General features: G+C 37.7%; 1 protein-coding gene across 2 annotated transcripts in view; it reads right to left on the reverse strand.

Moving 5' to 3' along the window:
- Positions 1-2,382: 2,382 nt before the first annotated feature.
- The window catches only part of cpm (carboxypeptidase M), a 35,914-nt gene continuing 16,658 nt past the window's right edge, over positions 2,383-21,638 (reverse strand). For both annotated transcript variants that reach the window (XM_065274723.2, XM_065274722.2), the window contains 6 exons: positions 21,455-21,624; positions 11,739-11,923; positions 10,074-10,244; positions 7,352-7,504; positions 4,530-4,678; positions 2,383-3,569 (listed from right to left, as the gene is read on the reverse strand). In XM_065274723.2, the coding sequence (XP_065130795.1) occupies positions 3,360-3,569; positions 4,530-4,678; positions 7,352-7,504; positions 10,074-10,244; positions 11,739-11,923; positions 21,455-21,624 (1,038 nt within the window). In that variant the 3' untranslated portion in view covers positions 2,383-3,359. The remainder of the gene's footprint in view (positions 3,570-4,529; positions 4,679-7,351; positions 7,505-10,073; positions 10,245-11,738; positions 11,924-21,454; positions 21,625-21,638) is intronic.

A 21,638-nucleotide genomic window follows, 5' to 3' on the forward strand; every position in this document is an offset into this window, starting at 1 on the left:
GAAGGAATAGCAAATGAGTGAGCAGCAAGTGTGCGATATTACACATAGTTATGAAAGACCATACTTGTCTGATATAATATACATAATGAATAAAACATTATATGCTATTATTAAATTGTAAAGTTCAAATTAAACTTCAAAGTGTCTTCTTTAAAACAAGACCAAAATCAGGCTTCTAGACCAAAAATATGCCAGAATTATATTAATTTGAAGGTGTACATCACCTTTTCACCCCCCACTCAAAAGGGTTATGCCAGTTAAAGGGTTAATGGGTTTTTTCGAAGCATGTGAATGTGATAACAGCTGATGAAGTCATGGATCAATCTGCAGCCCATTATCTAATTAATGTGGAGGCATAATGAGATGCAGTTCACACACATTCATGTAAATCTTTGTTATTGTAATTGCAGTGCTGTTCACTCTTAAATGAAAAGAGTATTAACATGAATAGAAATACCAGCACACTTTATAGATGTACTAGAAACAACAGAAATCAAAACGTTTATAGTATGAATGCAAACACAAATAATTATAATGTTATTTTAACACTTCAATATAGGCTACTATAAAAATGCAGCTGGGTGATTCTCACGAAAATTCACATTTACGAGGATTTAATTTTTTAAACACCCTTGAAGCCAATTTTTTTGCAAATCTATGATTAAGGTCTGAACTTACTATTATTTTTAGAGGATTTAAAAATATTTCTTATAGAATTAATTATATTTTTTTAGATTATCATTATAAAAAAATGATCATAACCGCAACATGATATTACATTCAATATATGCATTTAAAAAACTCATGTTTCGGTAATGAGAACTAAAAAGTTGTCTAGGTACTATGACAAACACAATTTCAACTATTATCTGGAGAGAAAAAATAAGAACTGCTCACCTGGTAGCCATCTTTAGTGTCACAGTCAATTATGTCCCTTCCAACATTTTTTTTTTGGTTGAAAATCTTAGTTCCTTGAAGGCTTAAACAATGATTGAAAATTGTTGCTGAGGATGAGAAAATTGGTCTTGGACACATTTATATTCCTTATTATTGTCTCTACATTTACCAACGATCACCAAATACCACATATTTCTTTACCGTAAATGTTTAGAGTATAACATGGACTGAAGATTTATATTTTTTATATTTTTTAATTATAAATATTTCCATGTCAAAGAACCCAAATCCAGCCATGGACATGTTGTGGTAATGAAAAATTCCCCTTAAATGTGGAAAAAAACCCAAAATTGGTTTGTATGATGTGATTTGAAATCATGTGCAAAATAGTACATGAAGAGATGTTTGTAACTGTATGCTTATTTTGATACTCTTACTTTATCAAAATGTTTCATGACACCTCAAAAGTCTAATTTCACGAGAATCACCCAGCACGTGTTAGTGTTTGTTTGGGTATAATATGGACATTTTCTAGGGTAATTTTATCCAACAGTTGGGCTTGTCTATATCAGGGATGGGCAACTTTGGTCCTGGAGGGCCGGTGTCCAGCATATGTCTAAAAGTTTCTAGTATGCCTAGTGAGACCTTAATTGGCTGCTTCAGGTGTGTTTAATTATGGTTGGAGCTAAACTCTGCAGGACATCGGCCCTCCAGGACCGAAGTTGCCCATACCGTGTCTATATTTTACCCAACTGTAAAGTTGAAAACCCAGCTTTTCCAAAAGTAATACCCAGCAAGTTAAAGTATTTTTTTTTTGATTCAGCCAATTACCTCAATTTAGATGCACACCCTACTTTTCCAGTGCCTCTATGTTTTGGTAAATTGTGGGTTAAAACCACAAACTAAACAAAGCAACCCAACCAAACCTAACAAAACAGCCAGGAACTAAGAAACGAGATTGACACATGCAACAACTTCCATCAACAAACACTTACCAAAACCAAAATATATAGGGTAACCAATTAAAGAAGGACAGGTGAGACAAATTAGTGACCAAAGCTGCATTACAATTTCCCTTCTTACTGTTTTGTGGTTGAGAGAGTACACGCTTTTGAGTACAAAGCAAAAGAGTATGCACACACTGGGGCTGTTTTTCAAGGCTGCAGCCTCCGGAGGTCGAATATGCAGGCCGCATCTCATCAAGCCTGGTTCATTGAGCATTACATTCGCTGTATACTATAACATATATATCTTTAATATTGACTGAGTAAGAAGATGTCAAAGATTGAATCATTAAGTGAAATCGAACATTGATGCTCCTAATCCTATAACGTTAAACTATGAGACTTTAGCCTGGGTTTCACAGACAGAAGCACATTTATTTTTAGTGGCTACCCTGCTATTATTTACAAATATTCTGTCAGCAGTGTTAAAAATCCTCTTAAATTCAGTATCTCTTAAAAAAAAATCCGACATCAAATCAAGTGATTTCTCATGACAGGTTTATTTAAGGCACTACCAGTCTTTCTAGTCTGAGATGGATTGAGTGAGGTAGGACGGACACCAAAGTTTTTTTTTGGCTGACTTGCTTTCACTCTTCAATTTGACATTTTATACATTTGAAAACAGATATTGTTAATATACCAAACAAACAAACAAACAAACAAACATGTAAAATTAGGTTAAGCTTTTTTGCTTAAACTATCGGCACCATCTTAAATTGTTTAAATCAAAATACACTTATGACTATTGAGTTCCAGATAATGTATACATGTAATATTATTGTGTACAAATTTATATACATATTCTTTTATAACATACATAATACATGTATATACATTGCCTTCATGTTATATAATCTTCACGTGTCAGTATTGTAGCATCTTTTCTTCAAGCCACCAGTCTATTAAGTATTCCCAGTTACCATTAAATCTCACAACTCAGGTTCTGGGATTTCTATGTAAACAGATTGAAAGACATGTAAAATTTACCAGGTATAAATAAGACTGTTTGTGAAAAATTCGATTATGTTGTGAGTTACCCTTTGTATGGACGTAATGCATGTATTAACTTGCAAAGGGCCTTTTTTGTTAAGTTTTTGCTTTGCGTACAGCCCAGAATAATGTAGTGCTTTCCACCACAACGGTGTCACTATTTTACATATGTGGACCACAGAACCAGTCATCTGGTGTTCAAGCGACCAAACAAATCTTTCATTTTAACCCATATGATGTATTGTTGCTTTTGCTGCAAATATACCCATGACTGGTTTTGTGGTCCAAGGTCCAATGTATTTGCAGGACTGTAGTGCTTGCAATCAAATCTACTGAATTCACTTTCCTCCTGCATGATAACAGATACAGCCTCGTGATATTATACAAAATGTAACAGTCGATAAAAAGTTTGATTGTGCAAGAAAAACAAAAAAAAAGAGCTTATCACTGACAAATGTTTGCTACAGCTCAGAAAACCAGCAGTCTTTGGATAATGAAGGCAGTAAGTGCAGGGACTGTGCTGGCCAGCAGGGCGGGAGCTGAGCTGTTGTCTAGAACTGAGCTGGTGACGTTATCGCTCTTTACAAGGACGAAGTTCTGGGTTACGGCAGAGAAACTGTCTGGACCATATGGCACAGAAACGGTCTGTGTGACCGTCTTGTGTCCTGGGAATGTCACCTGTAAAAAAATTAACATGGTTTTAATAACATATAAGAGGTGTCCCAAATTGCACACTTGTGCTCTATTCTCTGTCACTTTGTAGTAATAGTGCAAGTAGTGTGTTCACAATATATTTTGAGAAATGTTTGTAACCAAACTATTCGTGGACCCCAATTACTTCCATAGTATTCTTTTTTCTTACTATGCAAGTGAATGGGAACACAAACGTTTTGGTTACAAACATTTCTCAATGTTGACTAATGTTTGTTGTTTCTGTTGTGTATTAGTTTTGCTATTATTGTTGTTAATGTTACTTTGTCTTTATTTGGTTGTTTTTTGTTATCATGCATTTGCATGCAGGAAAGACGCTTTATAAATAAACTTTACGTTTCGTCAGAAAGTCACATCCAGTTACATGTGGTGCCAAACGCATTCCAGCTTTTTTGCTAAATAAATTCCTGCTAACTCAAACCCTATGACACCACATTCTTAAACTGCCTTAAACAGGAAGACTTGACTTTTTACCAACATAAGGAATGCTAGCAACATTTAAACAGGAATTTAATGTTGAAATATTTGATGGTGTACAGTAGGGCATTTTTTACTCTTTTCTTGCATTGATTGAAGTGTGTACAACATCTCTGAAATTTAAAGCCACTTTTGGCAAACACACAAGTGATCATTTAAAACTATTTTTAAGGGAATCTTTTCTTTTAAAATTAAAATTCTGTCATCATTTACTCACTCCCTTATTCTTCTGTTGAACATAAGGACATTTTACTAAATGATGATAGGCACACAGTTAATGGTACCCAATGACTTCCTCAGGATATTTTCTTTTGTGTTGAACAGCATAAAATTTTTTTTACAGGTTTGTAACAACATGAGGGTGGGTAAGTGATGACAGAATTTCCATTTTTGGGTGAACTATCCCTATAAAACAACTTTACAATTGACCACAAGGGGGTGTAATCTTACAGTGATTGAGTAGCTGCCGGGTAGCAGCAGTCTGTAGTACTCTCCATTGCGGTCAGTCTTAAACGGATTGAGGTTGCTTCTGCTATTCACTTGGACTACGGCATTCTGGATGGGGTTTCCATTTGAGTCCATCACAACACCTTTCACCCCTGCATATGACAAAAAAGAAATCTTTGATTATCTTCCATTACAAAATAATACCAACTTTTGCAAAACATTTTGCAAATGGACATTCAGTATAAGCAATATACATTATATACTGATACATTATCAGTGTATTTTGCTGAGGCATTTTTACTGTGCTATACTAAAAAGGATAGTTCACCCAAAAAAAATCTGTCATCATTTACTTACTCTCATGTTTTTAAAATAACCTGTATTAATTTCTTTGTTATGCTGAACATAAAGGAGATATTTTGAGCAATGTCTGTAACCAAACCATTTTTGAGCACCATTGACTTCCATTTAGTGTTTTTTCCTACTATGGAAAGCTTCATTACAAATATATTCTTTTGTGTTCAGCAGAACAAAGACATTAATACAGGTTTATAACAACATGAGGGTGAAAAAATGATGACAGAATTTTTTTTGGGTGAACTATCCCTTTAAGGGATCTGAAAAAACCCTCAAATTTTAAGTTACATTTGGCATGTAACACATCTACCACCAGAGAACTCAAATCATGTGACTGAATAAAAATGTACTTTATATTTTCTATCTGATCATATGTACACTATCTCAGATGTACACTACACTTACATGTGTTGTGGCACAGTTTTGAAAAGTTGAAGAATATAAATAAATAATCAAAAGACTTTATAGACTTTTATAGACAACATTATAAATATTAGGTAAAATAAACGCATAAGCTTACACTGCACGAGGGACCTGATATATCTATATATAGATGTATACTGTAGCAAAAATTCATATAGATTTAAAGGTCCAGTGTGTAGATATTTAGCGGCGTCTAGTGGTGAGACTGTGTATTGCAATCAACGGGACAGTCCACAGCTCACCCCCTCCCTTTCGAAAAACATAGTGAATGTCATCGTCTGAGACAATGTAGTGAAAAAACGCACACTAGTTTGTCTGTTTAGGGCTACTATAGAAACATAGCAGCGCAAATAGCGACTTCATGCAAGGGACCCGCACTGCATGTAGATGAAAAAGTCTTATTATAAGGTAATGAAAACAATATAGTTCATTATGTAAGTTCTTTATACACCGCAGAAATGCAATATAATATACACAACTATATTATCAGTCAAGATATCCTTCTAAAATTTACACACTGCACCTTTAAGTAAGCAAGCAAGCAACTAAAAACAGCCTTGAATTGTGTCACTGAGCTTTGCACAGGGAAAGGCGACTCAAGTATGAATATTATTCATACGTGCGTACATTCTGTACAGCCCAAAAAGATCAAGAGATCAGATCACTTGAAATGGAGCATAGGATGACAGCTAGGCCAAAGGCTACGTGACCGAAGCAGCAGCGTCACACAGTAAAAAGCAAGAAACCTGTGAAAACCAACGACAGCTCTCTTTCTCTTGCTACTGAGAGCATGATGTGTTTTTCACCATGTGCAGTAAAATCTCAAATATTTTTCTTGGTTTCCTGCAGTTTTTCCTGTAAACCTGTTTGGGTTTTACTCATTATGGAGTCTGTGTGAACACTAAGTAAAGTTGCAACACCTGAAAGTCGGCGTGAGATACGTGAGACCGTTTTCGCCCTGTCCCAAAACTTAAACAATGCTACAGTATCCAGTGTAACACAAAAGAGATTTTCGTGCCCTTTGCAAGGTGTTAGCGGTCACCTGTGGTTGGTTTTCACCCTAGTGTTTGAGAGCTCAGGTGTGGCGTGTATATTAGCTCATGTCATTCTGTTTAGACAGTGGTTGGGTTACAAGAACAGCTGTATCAATGCAGGGTGTGGACAGCAGTGTGAGACCATAACAAGAGCTTTGTTCCAATAAAATTTGTTCCAGCTTAGGGACTATCACATCTCCAAAGGTTCAGGATGTGACCGTGTGTCTGTGTGTGTCATTTATTTCATACTTTAACAGTATATGATGGTTATACAATAATACATGTGGTAATAATACAGTGCCTTTACACAATATTTAGCCACATGTAAATCACAAACAAATTTCTGGTGGCTAAATGAGATGTGTGATATACAATGTGAAATGATAATGCTCTCAGTTTGTAATCAAATTAATTATGTTTCTTTTCTAACTATATAACCAATATACATGGTTCACAACCTAAAACTTTTATTAGGCCTATATGTAACTTAATTCGTATTAAAATCATTCAGTCATTGCGAACCACTGCTGTACGCAAATTGCGATTTGCAGTATTTCGGTAATTTCGTTATCGAAACTGTGGTTTGTTTAAATGTTTGCTTAGCTTGTTGATTCAGTGAGTGTTGGTTTAGTGCGCACTGTAGCTTCTGTTCATGCTGCTTAACAGGTAAAGCACAGTACAATAGCAACACAAGAGTAATGGGTTTGTGTGCCAAAAAACAATAATACTTTTTACTAGTAATCACTGTTTTGTACTAACGCAATGCTCCTATACAGGAGCACATTATAACCTTGATATCTGTAATATGGACTAAGTAAGTCAAAGATTGAAATCAAAATTTGATGGCCCTAATCTCATAATTTAATTATGGGGCTTCAACCTGGATTTCACAGACAGGGTCACAAATAAAGTCACTTTAGATTAAAATGTCAGCCAAATTGATTAATGTAAATATATTATTGGGTGTACGTGCAGTATTTCTGGTGTGTGGGTGTATGTGTGTGTACCAACCTAGGTGAACTTGTTTCATATAGGCTAGTAAAGCAGGTTTGTTGGCATCCCACAGACCAGGAAGATCACTCACTGCTGGAAACTTACAGCAAGAGATTTCCAATGTGATTTCTAAACACTGGGCCCAAACGTAGTTATAGTCTTGCATGCCCCCTGAGGAGAGAAAGAGAGACAGAAACTATATTGACAGCTGCATAAAATGAGCACATTTTCAAAAAGTAGTTTTTTTTTAATTCTCTATTAAAAAAACTTCAGAATGATGTATGATTTGGTGAAATCTGACAAAAAAAATTATAGAGCTACACCTGTTTGATGTTAATAAAGTCAATTTTGAGAAAATTCAAGTTTCATAAACAAAATCACTGCATCCATAACCTAAAATTACTGGTACAACTAATAAATTTAGCACACACAAAGTCAAAAACAACACTATAGGAAAATATCTGAAATTTTTTTTCTGTTATTGTTTGATGCAAGTGCGAAGCGCAAAGCGCAAGTGAGTTTGTGGGCGGATCTTGGGCGCTGTTGCTATTTTCTCGGCGGGAGAAATAACTCTTGCGCCAGGCGCAAATCAATAAGGGGTTGGTCTGAAGTAGGTTCATTATTCATAGGTGTGGTTTGGGCGTAACGTCAAATAAACCAATCAGAACGCTATCCAACATTCCCTTTAAACGCAAGGGCGCAAGTTCCATGGCGGGTTGCTATTATTATGACGGATTTACTAGGCGCCTGCCAGGAGCGGATCACAGCCGAGGAGACCGAACGTTCTTGTAAGAGCAGTCAAAGACAGAGAAGTTGTTTTGTATGGGGATGGGAGAAAGCCGCCCAAATCAACGTCGGTTAAACAGGCGTGGGAGGAAATAGCCACAATTGTCTCATCAGCTGGCATCCCCAGGACGTGGGCCACAAGCGCTACAATGATGTCAGGAGACGGGGGAATCCCAAGCTTGCCTACATAAATCGGGCACGCCGTGTAACGGGAGATGGATCTGCCTCTACACAGGACCTGACGCCAGCAGAGGACATTGCTGCGTCCACCCTCACCGCTGAAAGCCAAGAAACGCAAGCAGTCCAACCCCAAAGAACACTTACAAATCAAGTTCACATACATTAAGGTTTCTTATGAAAACATTTTAATTATTATTTACATAAAATAAACACAACAAACTTATCAAAATATTTTAATCGTTACTTGCATGATAATTCTTTAACGCAGCCACACAAAATAAATGAAAACTATCACCACAATGCTCACCACAATGATTTCCCTTATCCCATGTGTTAATATTTTTTTTTTAACAATTTATGATTTGCAAAAATAACTGTTGCATCTGTGTAGATTAGATAAGCAAAGTGTGTGCGCGTTGTGCACGCTATACATTATTGTCAAGCATGCACCCTTAAAATAGCATAATGAACCACGCGCAACGCGCCACTGACTTTAAACTAGTTTTTTCTGGTCAGTGGCGCAATTGTTTTTTGAAACTGCAAAATAGCATCAGGGATGCTTTGCGCTTGAACACGCCTCCTTTTTTGCGCTAAACCGCCCAGGGAGCGCAAGTTCATTCCCTATTTTGCCGTCATGCGTCTGTGGAGGGAAAAACCCGCTGTGCGCCGGCGCAAAATACAAATGATACATGCGTCACTGACAAAGTAAATTGCGCTGGGTGCAAGATAGGGCCCAATGACTTTAAGATCTACTGTAATGAAGGAACAAATATAATGTTACACAAATATATTTTCCCCAACAATTAACCAAAAATTTTCTTAGGACAAACACTTTTCCACACAGGGCCATATAGTTTTGGATTTAGTTTTCCCTTAATAATAAAAATCTTAATTTAAAAACTGCATGTTGTGTTCACTTGTGTTTCTTTGACTAATATTTGAATTTGTTTAAAGGTGCAGTGTGTAAATTTTAGGAGGATCTATTGACAGAAATGCAATATAATATGCATAACAACATGTTCAGTAGTGTATAAAGTGTTTTCAGAATAAGGCGTTTTTATCTACATATACCATACGTCCCCTTACATTGAAGTCGCCATTTTGCACCGCCATGTTTCTACAGTATCTAATATAAGATCATTATGAGATTAGGAGCATCAAAGTTTGATTTCACATTGATTTCAATCTTTGATATGGCCTAACTCAGTCACACTCAGAAACAATAAATCACAAAAATGACTTTAGCTGGGTTTTCACAGGCAGGGTCACATATTATTAAAATGCATTCTGCATGTTTCTCCTGCATATCCATCATGGCTGTTTCACACGGTACGCGGCAAGCTGCTTTTTTCGTGTAGTAGAGGCGTTTTGTGCAGCATTTAGTGCCAATCTGTTAATCTTCAATGGCGCCTGCCAAGAAGAGCAGTGTCCGCAAAAGAAATAGGATTCTGGGTGCACGAGCAAGGTGTGTGGACCAACTCCACTTCACTTCTGTAACCGCCCAGTTTTAACGCTTTGCGCACGTCTCCTATTGAAAAAGAACTAAACACTTGCGGTTGCCGCGTACCGTGTAAAACGCCCATCAGCCACCCTGCTCCCTAGACATAAGAAAAAATACAACAGAACAAGTCGATTAATCAATTAAAAGTATTAGATTAGATTTTACTTTACTGTCATTGTCACAAGTACAGAGCTAATTGCAGTTAGCAATGCAGAAATGCTTAGCATTACATCATAAACATCAGAATATTTTGAATACAAACTCCTCCTTTACCTTGTAAAGCATACCAGGAAAATCCATTGGTAATGCCATCGACGAAGCCATTTGTACCGTAACAGGGTTCTCCCTTATACATTGATGTGTGGTTATAGGAATAGGTCTTTGCCAGGTGAATGAAGACGTCATTGTCAGGAGAGACACTTTGGCTTCCCTGCAGCTCAGCTCCTGAATAAGAGCGAATGACATTCCTGTTAATACTATGCCTCTCCATGTCAATTTATGCATTTGGCAGACACTTTTATCCAAAATTACAACGCATGTACAGGAATTGTTTTATACTGTGTGCCACCACATCACACATTTGACCAATTCACTATTTTCAAAACTGTAAACCTTTCTGTGAAATCCAGGTTAAAGTCTTACAGGGGTAGTTTCCTGGACATGGATTAGCTTAAGCCAGGACTAGTCCTTTGTTTAATTATGAAATATAACCAGTTTTAACAAACATTCCTTACTAAAAGCATTACTTGTGTGCATTTTGAGGCAAAAAAAGGGCACTGATGTATTTTAAAATATTTTAGACTAGTCTAATCCCTGTCTGGGAAACCGCCCCATAATGTAATAATGAGATTAGGAGCAACAGTTTGATTTCTATTCCAAATATATCAAGGTTATATTTTCACAGAATGTGCTTTACATTATTTAGGATGATTTCATTTAGAAAACATTAAATCACAAAAAAATGACTTATTATCAGGGATTAAAAGGTGTATCTGTGACACTTAGTATTGTGCTGCATACACACCAAACGCAAAGCATTGCGTTGCTAGCTCTAGATTACTCACAAGATTTAACTTCGTGTCATGCTAATTTTTTAGATGCATTTAAGGCGAATAGCGCATGTTTTCACAGCAATTTTATCGGCCAATTCACATCATTCACCTCGTGCAGTGCAGGTTCGCTAGCCTAGAAATCTAGACGCACCCTAGCGGCCGCAAAATATATTTGCTGCCAGGGTTTAGTCTAGGCACTCACAATACACTTAACAGCTCCAAAAACCAAAATTTGGACAGGCCAATCACATCGTGTGTAGCGTCTGTGGGGCGGGCTTAACATGATGACGACAGAGCTGCAACGGTTCCTACTTGAAAACAAAGAATGGCTGCTGCTGCTGGCGAACAGCTTTCTTTTGAAGCGGCTTTGGCCGCGACTCTGGAGGACTTAGACTTATGTTTTTCTTTGAGAGAAGAGCAAATAACCCTACTGAAGTCCTTTTTAAGCAAGAAAGATGTGTTTGGAGTTTTGCCGACTGGTTACGGTAACTACGTCACCTTCTTCGTTGCTCTGATCATAGCGCTATCCTATTGCGTGCAGAGGCATTTTGAGGGACAACCTTATATCCCGCCCCTTGCATTGAGCCGTTTGTGTGAAGAGTTGCCAGACCTTACATCTTGATGTAGGTCTGGCTAACCAGGCTACAGGTTCGTGTCTTTGCATTGACTTTGTATGTTATCTACTCGCACAAATCATTAGTTACATTTGTATTTGGTGTGTATGCCCCCTTAGACTTGGTATAATGATGACAGAATTACAGTACCAACTCTATATGAGTCAAATCATACATGAACTTTTACTACCTGATCTTTTAGTTCACTCAAGTCTCGCCCAAAACATATCCCACTAAAATGAGTTATTCATGTGTCTATGTAAGTGACTGACCTTGATTGCTGTTGTCGTATGGATAGCTGGCGACCACCGCCCCTCCGTGCAGATTGGCTGAGAGGACGAAGGTCTCCGTAGTTAGCCAGTCCATCACCGCTTTGACTTCCTTCTCCCTTGGTACATCATTCGTCTGAAATACATCTGGAAAATCCCGGTTCAGGTCCACTCCATTTTTATTATACCTATAAATGAAAAAAAAAACAGTCAAAGCCAGTTAGTCATTTTTTATTTGTAACTCATCATTCAATGAAAGTATAAAACCCTAAATCCACAAATCAATGATGATGATGCACTTTGAGAAAGAACTGAACTGAAAGGGGTGAAAAGATAAAACTGAAGAGGGAGTAGAGGAACTGTAGAGATAAAATATATTGTAAAAATATTTCTTAATTCCCGGAACCTGAACTAAATATTTAGTTTTGGTGCATGGCTTGTTTTGTGCCATGTGTGTTATAGTAATGACTGATGCTTCATCTTGGTGAGAAAAGACATGCTATAACTGTTCAAAGTAAATGGACGGTTTTGGGCAATAAGCAATTAAAGCAGTTGGAATTAAAGCTGGCAAATCATAGAAACTGAGGACTTTTGACTTGTACCAGAAAGTAAACAGTCAGCAATACACTCCAACTCATTCAACTCAGTCACACTATTTCACTTATCATGTGGATTAAGCTTTCATCTGTCCATCAGTCATTATAACTAAGGTGCCTAGAGCATTGTTTACAACAGCAAAAGTCTGTAAACTCTCCATTACATCAGTGTTTCAACTTCTAAACAAATGACTTAATTCTTTGGCACATCTGACTGTATCTTCTGCAGTTTAAAGGTTAAGATGAGAACACGGATGAACCTATGCTGACACATCTTCAAAGATTAAGAGCTTTAAATGGCTAATTACCCAACTAACAGTCCATGACACTTCACATTAGATTGTGCTGGCAGGTCTAAATTTCAGTATGTGGATTTAAGCGTTTGCGGTGACAACGTCGGGTGGAGGGATCCGTCTTAATCCCGAACACAGAGCGCCTTACAGAAGCGTGTCCCTCTGAGACCTTATATATACTTACTGTCACATTGCTTCAAAGCGTTTGAATGCCACTGTCAACAAATGTGCCAGAGATGAACTAGAAGGTCTGGATCTAAACTGGATGATACATTAAGGCAGTGGTTCTCAAACTGGGGTCCGGGGCCCCCAGGGGGGCCGCGAGATGGTGCCAGGGGGGCCCCAGTTTTATGACATTTTTATAAAATACATTAATTTATCATGATTTCTGTGAAATTAAACCTAAAAAAAAGGCAGCACTACTTTGTATAATTTAATGTTTTGTTTAATTAAAATGTAAAGTTTTAGAACTGTTTTTTGTCATAAATTTTCTTTGGAGGGGCCGAGAAGGAATGCACCGTACACAATGGGGGCCCCACGCTGAAAAAGTTTGAGATGCTTTAAAGGACAGGTCAAACTTTTTTTCATGCATTCTGACTTATTAACATAGTTAAAGATTTAGATTACTCGTGCTAAACATTGTCTTAAGGCTCAAAAAAGCAGTTGGACGTGTGATGGAGTATCCTATGATGGAGCATTCCTCCTAAGTTAATATAATATAATTTAAAGAATTTTTTTTTACTATACTTCGGCTTTTAAGCATGCACAATTGTCAAATAAAATGTTATGCATTTGGCAGACGCCTTAATCCATAGCGTCTAACCCACCTTTGCATTGCCAGCGCAATGCTCCACCAATTGAGCTACAAGTCTTGACAGTTTCTATTATGTTTGGTCAAACGAATTACTACTCAAGGTCACAGTTGATGTTAAGCTAACAATGCAAAATAAAAAAGGTTTACATGTTTAGCCTGGATTTTTTCTCAGCAGTGGTTTATGGTTAAAAAAGCAAGCCTCCCTGCAGGGTGGTCGACGTCAAAAAGCAATGCAACGTGAAACCGTGCCCGCAATAAACAGGATGTGTGCCACATTTCGCCGGCATTTGAACAGAATGCAGTTTCCTCCTTTCATGACACAGCAAAAGAAAAAACCCCAACTGGCCTGAGCTCTTAGCCTAGATAGCTGTTGTAATAAACTTGTTTATGCCAGATTCTTTCGCAAATATTGAAGCTCTTCAAATCGTTTGAAATCTGCATTAAAAAATGAATGACTGTATCATAAATCCATTTAGAGTCTCTTGTGTTTCTAGCGTTGTTTTCTTTTACTGATTGCAGGGCTCATCCAGACACCTGATTCCTCTCGAAAGACCCCTAAATCTAAATCATGGCAGACACTTAAGCGGATCTGTGCGGAGCAAAGGTCTCTTTTGTCATGAAAATGGTTGTTTAACGGCCCTGAGTTTCATAAACTACTTTTCTGTAAGTACCCTTGAGGTTTCCATTAGTGGTGAATTGTTAGTTTGAACAGAGCGAATGGATTTTTACGGCCCTTATCTTGTCCGACGGTTTTCATCTGTTATCAGGTCTTAACATTATGGTTTAGATATGTTAACTGATCCTGGTCGGGGTGAAAAAATGCACCATGTTCACCCTTTGACATGGCAGTTTACTTTCCTTCAGCCATTGTTTATATGTAATGACAGTGCAGAGCTGATTTACCATGGTGCTGTTTATTGGGTTTACTTAAACATCACTGTAGTTTCGCACTTGTGAACACACATAGACATTACGTATAGGTTGCCACACAGAGCTCAATTCATGCAAGTAGCCATAAAATCCTTGTCAGAGTGCATTTTGGCGCTGTCAGTTTAATTTGGAGGAGTATCAGAGTTGTCATGGGGCGTCTGTATGTGTGAAAGCCATAAATCTTTGGGTGAAAGGCATTAAATGGTGTTTATGTTGTGCTTTGTGGCCGAGGAGTGATCACTGGTGAATGGAAATATTGCTGAAATATTTATATAAATTGTTTACCCAAAAATGAAAATTCTGTCACCATTCCAAACCCAAACCCAGTTTCATGAAAAATGAAAACAACTGGAGGGCCAGCACATGTCTTGCCATCAGACCAGTGATGATGTGCGAGACTGCATGACATGCTGAATGTTTCTTAAAGACGACAACCTATAGTGATGTCATATATTCAACCTGAACTACAACAATATACACTCTAAAAATGCTGGGTAATTTTCGATTAAAAAGGAAAAAGCTGAGCCTTTAATTGCACTGTTAAACATTTAATAGCAGTAAGTGTATAAATCATTACACGCTTACAGTTAGTATACTGTGTGTACTTATGTGCTCAATATCAGATTTTTATTTTGGTTTTAAATAAATAGGCCCAGTATGTTTAGGATGTGTGTTTGTTTGACATGGCGACATGAAACTAAGACGTACTAGCTGCAAGACTTCAACAAAACATTCTTGCCGTCCAGATGTTTCTTCTGCATCAAATTATAGTGCTTGCACTAAAACCTCAGATGAGTTAGCGACAAACTGACCAGTGGTTTGTTTTGGGGTGTATTTGACTCGCTCCGCCTTGGGAAACTGTGAAACGTCGAGCCAAAACATTCGTGGAACCCTTTGATCCATGTCGCCCTAAACTTTCAAAACCTCACCAGCTGTCTTTTCTGAAACTGGAAGGAAAATATATTGCTGTTTTGGACACAAATCTGACAACGACGTGGAGTTGATAGCTTCCGAAAATAGTCCCAGAACTTCAGTATCTGTAAATAGCCTGTCTCCCAAATGAATCGTTGCAGTTTTGAGGCTTCTCATCAGAACAGCCATTTCCTGTCAATTAGTCCTTTGAGACTGCAACATTTCCGCTGAATCTAAAGGGCAACCGTATGCTTTGGCTTATTGTGGTCTGTACTTCTGATTTCAAAGGACTGATGTAACCTTTTACAATCGACTAATAACAGACATTATGCAAGTAATTCATAGTATTATTACATAAGAATGATTTGATTTTGTGAATTGTGGTAGTTTCCTGTGACTTCAAAGGGATTAGAGGAAATCCTCATTAGCGGAGTTTCCGTTACCCTTCAAATTGCGCAAATTGAAATGGGGAATTACAAAAAAAACACTGAAATTTCACAAACTCAATTGCAAAAAATTTTGAATGCAATGGAATCAGTTTTTTTTTCTCATTTACAGGTCTTCTGCTGTGCATAAGAGTCACAGGATCATTCTTTAAATAGGCCACGGTATGTTTGGTTGGAAGACAAGACAGAAGAGATGTGTTCATGTGGCGTCACAGGAACGGACAAACCCATGACATCAAAATACAGCGAGAGCGATTCAGGAGTCAACTGCCCTGTGTGCCTTCAACTTGCTTTCATGATATTTTGATGTCATACACCTGTTGGTCTGCGTGGCGCTGTATGAAGTTGAATACACCTTATAAAACGGGCAGTTCTGGTTCTTCATTCTTTTTGGTTGAAACACGTTCTAAGCCGTGATAAAATACACCGGTAACCCCATGGTTCAGACCACATTACATAAGTATCACTGCACCACTGTTGCTACGTTTGCTGATTTATGAAAATAAACACCACAGTCTTTAATCTTATTTTTAATTTGTCTACAATTGCACAATTAATGGCGATATCCAGATAAATGTCAATAAATATTGTTGAGTCATCTCGTTAATAAAGAGAAAACATTGTCTGAGGAGTTTCTAACTCAAGTTCATACGTCCGCTATTATCCACTCGGTGGCGATCTTACCCAACTTAAACACTGAAGCATTCACTCAACACTGAAAATGTTTTGATGACTTTGAATCTGATCTCTTACATAAGTTCTTCACAAAAATGGAATAATCTCCGCTTTTAGCTAAAAAATTTGAGAGGTGATAAGAGAACAAAGGAAGGTAGGATGAAACTTTTTTTTTGTTTGTTTTTGTTTAAAAGCAGATGGTCTGTTCTTTCATTTGATATTTTATGTTTATTTAAAGAAGATAATTTTTCTGGAAGGCAATAAACTAAAACTGGGTGGCAACTTAAAAAAAAAAACTCTGACGGGGAAAGAGTTCAGCATGCTTCCAAGCATATTTGATCATCACTTCAACAGTTGCATGATATAAATGTTAATGTATAAATTAAATTAGATAAATGGTGATTTATAAAATAAACACCACAATCTTAAATCATATTTCCATTGTGTCTTTGCTGCGTCTGTGTTGGTTGGGAACTGCGCTCTGTTTCAGTCACACTTGATTCTGAGGAACTACTTTGTTTGGCGGAAGAGTAATATTTGTACTAATATAATTACAACTTATTTGTGTTTTATTTTATAAAATCCCGCTAACGTTATGCATATGAAGTAACCGTTTTATAAACGCAATAAACCCCTCGAAGCAGTGGGGTTACAGTGCATTTTATAACAGCTAAGGGGGTTTTAGGCACAACGCGAAACAACGCCCCTTAGCTGTTATAAAATGCACTGGTAACCCACTGCTTCTTGGGGTTTATTGCTTTATTTTGTCATGGTTTTTGCAATGACTTATCGCATAACATTGGTTAATGGAAACACCGTCATTTTGTAATCGTTTTTTGTTGACATTTAGAAAATAACGCTAAAGTTTTGCACAAATGTAGCTACTGTGTATCTCTGAATATTAAAGGTTTCAGATATCATTACAAAATACTACACAAAGAAAATGCATGATCTCTTACCAGGAAAGAGAACTAATGCTGCGTTTACTCCAACCGCGGTAGAGGCGGCAAGCGCAAGTGATTTCAATGTTAAGTAAATGTGAAGACGTGTTGACGAGTGTCTGGAGGTCCCGCAGCGCGAATGAAGCGTGTAGCGCGGCGTGGCAAACGCGTTTCTGCCTCATTCGCGCATCTAGTTTGTGCAAAACCCGCGAATTGAGCGCCGTGCGCAGTACACGCGAATGGTGCTTTTTGTGCATTTTGCGTTTCACGCGAATTTGCGTCTGACGCCCCAACATTTGACCTTTGGCGGAATTTCGCGCCGCGTTAACCAATCAGGAGCCTACTTGCTGCTGTGAGTCACTCATTCGACATGGAGGCTTGATATTGTCCGTGAGCAGTCACCCGGAGCTATACAACACAAGTTCTTATTTCGATAGGGACAGGATTAAAAAGGACCTTGCTTGGAAGAGTGTCAATAATGCGAGAACTTTTATTGAATGAGATCTTTGTGTAGGCAGAGCTGTTAGCTGCAACATAAGAGTAGAACAATCAAAAATAGAAGCCACCGTCGTTCGTCTTGGCATCACGGCAGCACTAGGACAAAAAAATATTCATTTTATTGCTCTGTTGTGTCGCGTGTAGTAAGGACACAGTGTTACAGTTATGTTTCCACTTGGGCTTTGTTTGGCACAGCTTTGTAAACTGTTCTCTGCCCTAAAAGTAGCTGTAACTACAAAAAAAGAGATCATACTCCTTAGCACGCTCACAATTTACATCGCATATCATCTGTAAACTCTTGCGTTACCAAGGCAATGACTGACGTTTTTGTATTACACCCCAAAGGACGCCATTATCAGCCTCACGGTTGAAAATTAAACTTGTTCAGATTGGTACAGAAAGAAGCTTTTTCACAATGAAAACCGTTTGGCACGCCAGTCAAAAAGCAGCTATTTTTAATAGAATGAGAAATAGAACCAGATTCCTTATTCCTAAAATGGTTCCTAAAATGGTTTTCATACACAGATTTGCAGTGACAAAGTGATCGAAACTCACTTTTTTAATGAGAGCTCGAGATTTCTAGCAATTTGAATGTAAGTAAATGAGCAATGATGCAATTTAGAAATGAGCAAAAGGACTGCAGACATAAGACCAAGCATAGGACTGAGTGACCAACAGTACAACGACCCTGCACCATCCAGTGATGTAATCGCTGTATGTGTAAACACCTTTATGATATGAGGTCACATGAATCTGTTGAAATGTGAGACAGTGGCAGGGTCTGACAGGGTCAGGTTGTTTGTTTCAGCTGGTTAATAGAGTTGGCTAATAAAGTCTTGCCAAGCCTCAAAGGAAACTCACAACGAGAACCACGGCAGCAAGAGCAAACCACAGCATATAAACATCATCATCATCATCATCAATGTGCACAGCTGCATGGCTGCTGTTCTAGCTCTCTCTCGCTCACTTTCACTCTAACTCAAAGTCTCTCGCTCTGAGTTTATCCACTCTGTGATCAAATCCAGATCAGATCTGTTTTTCAGTTGAAAACCTCCAGTTTGTGGTCTCAGACTCGCAGGAGGAGGATGGGTTTTGTTTTTAAGGATGTGGTTTTTATGGTATTAGATGATGGTTGATGTGTCTCCAAATATTTGGGGATTACTGAGTTGGGCACATGGTTGCGCTCGGCTCACAAAGCATCTGTCGAGACATAAGTCAGGTATATAACGCTAACTCCCACCACAGTTTACACCTATGTTAATTGCTGTCCATTTGTGTTCAGATCATCCAAAATGTATGTTAGCGGCAGGTGTAGCGGCAAGTGTAAATCCAGGATACTGGAAGCCAGGAATGCATGATGCTGATTATTTAGGTTATGAATAAGTGTCAATGGCTCTTACATGCACAAAATTGTGTCAATCTGACTAAATTTAATCCGAATGCAGGTTACGACAATACAGTTTACATGTACCCTAAACAATGCAATTTAAAATGTTCATTTACATGTACATTCTATATAATCTGAACCAAACATCCATACCAGTGCAAAGCCAGGGTTGCCAGATTCTTATTTCAAAATCAGCCCAATGGAAATTCCAAACTAGCCCCAAAACATCCCAAAAACTATTCAGAGCCTAAATACCAATAACTAATCAATAAAATCCTTTGACCTTTAACCCGCTGGTGCTGAAAAAACTTGAGTTGGAGAAAGTTTTCAGATATAGGCAAAGAAAACGCACTTTTACATTTATGTAATGTTATGAAAGTACATGAACGCTGCAGAATGTACAGCCTACGACCCCATTACCTTAATAATGCTTGTTGCCATTGCCTTGCTTTTGCATGTTTCTTTGATGAGAATCATGTGATAAGTAAATATGTGGTAAATATAAGATGTTTTTAATCTGAATGTGCATTGTGCAATACGATTATAAACATATTATTTGGTTGCATGTAAACGTAACTAATGTCTTCTCTGATCTTCCCATCAGTAGCAAAAGTCAAATACTCCTGACTGATGTCTAACAATGTCTTTATCCCTTCAAACAAATTAATTATTTATTTGCCTTCACTGTTTGAGCATTGATAATTCAAAGCCATTGCGGTTTTCTTCATGGAGGATATATGTCTACTCTACCTAATGTGAAAGCTATATGATGCCGTATATAAAAGTTTATGTGAATGTAAAAGGACAATACTGGGATACCTTTGTCTCACTGTATCATTGAAAACAAAAGACACCAAAGTCATTGTATGCCGGTACTGTCTGCAGCATTGTTACATTTACAGAATGATTGAAACCTGATGTTTCCATATCTTCTGATTGTAGATTTAAACTGACTCTCCATTTTTCCACATGGCTGGATTTTTGATTATCAGGCGGTCATGGCAATAGACCAAGAAATGGTTTTTTTGTCTGCTTTTTTTCCATTGCTTTAGGCTGATGACATCTCCCTCCCGTTTTTTTCTGAGTTTGTGGGTCACACTGTTTGAGTTTCAGTCTGTTTGCTATAATAGAAGTTTATCTCTTTGCGTGTGTGTGTATGCGAGTGAGATGCCAAGTGCCAGATAAGACGTATGTTTTGAGCCTTTGTATTCTGCTTATCTGGGAAGTTTTGGGTGATTTGTTGGAAACGAGCGTTGCGTCTCTAAATGTCTCTTCTGATTTTCCTGACAGACTGTTTAGTCCTGCCACTTGGAAAATAAACGGTTCAAAATCATCCGAAGAGTAGTTTACACATACTATTTTAAACACAAAGTTCATAGCTAATCCATCCAAGATTTTTTTTAACTAAGTTGGGTCATTTAAAAATCATCAGGGCTATAGGTTATACAATAAATAGAAGAGCTGAGATGCAAAATCCATTAAACGCCACCTCCATCAAAAATGAGATAATAATATTATTCGAATGCCCTTGGCACGTATTATGTTTGTTATATACTTTAGCTTAATCACACCCTCAGGCCATTCAGAAATACCGGTTCGTTGGCAGAATCCAATACACACCACATTGATTTTTCAGAAAAGTCCTTTACATGTAAGTCAGTGGTTCTCAAACTGGGGGCCGTGGCCCACTAAGGGGCACTGAGATGGTGCCAGGGGTTCCCAGGTTTAATGACATTTTATAACATAAATTAATTTATCATAAATTCTGTGTAATTAAATCTTAGAAAAATAGTGGAGGTTTTTGCAAAGAAAAAAAAAAACTTACATGCACTTAGAGGCTTTTGCAGCAAAAGACAGTCACATTAGTTAAATATCAATAAAATGACTAAAGTGAAATAAAGGCATTTCAATTACTGACTGTAAAAGTGAAAATAACGAAACTAAACATAAGAGGCTGATAAAAGTGCTCATTTACAAGAAAACATATCAGATGCACTTAGAGGGTTTTGCAACTCCTCATATGAACCCTTGACTTCCCCAAGATATGGACTCTTATACAGGTATGAAGTTATCATTTAGCAAATGACTCCATACTTAGCAATTTACAGTAAGCTAGGATTAAACAATGATATTCATAGTTCTATTCTTACTACTATGCCGCACTACTATTTGTGCCATCTATGCCATCCTGTGGTTAACATGGTTTTGAATTGCTTACAAAACTCACCGGCCCACTGTGTTTATGCAGTCCTGTGCAGAGGACTCAAATCCGTCTGGGTTCATGGAGGGTAGGATGTGCACCCGGCTGCTGTTTAGCATACGTGTCACCAGAGGGTCACTTAGGTACCGGCTGGTCAGATAATCGATTAGCTGCAGCAGTACCACGCGAGAGACAACCTGAACACACACAA

This window comes from Paramisgurnus dabryanus, chromosome 1, assembly GCF_030506205.2.
Source record: "Paramisgurnus dabryanus chromosome 1, PD_genome_1.1, whole genome shotgun sequence".
Lineage (NCBI taxonomy): Eukaryota > Metazoa > Chordata > Actinopteri > Cypriniformes > Cobitidae > Paramisgurnus > Paramisgurnus dabryanus.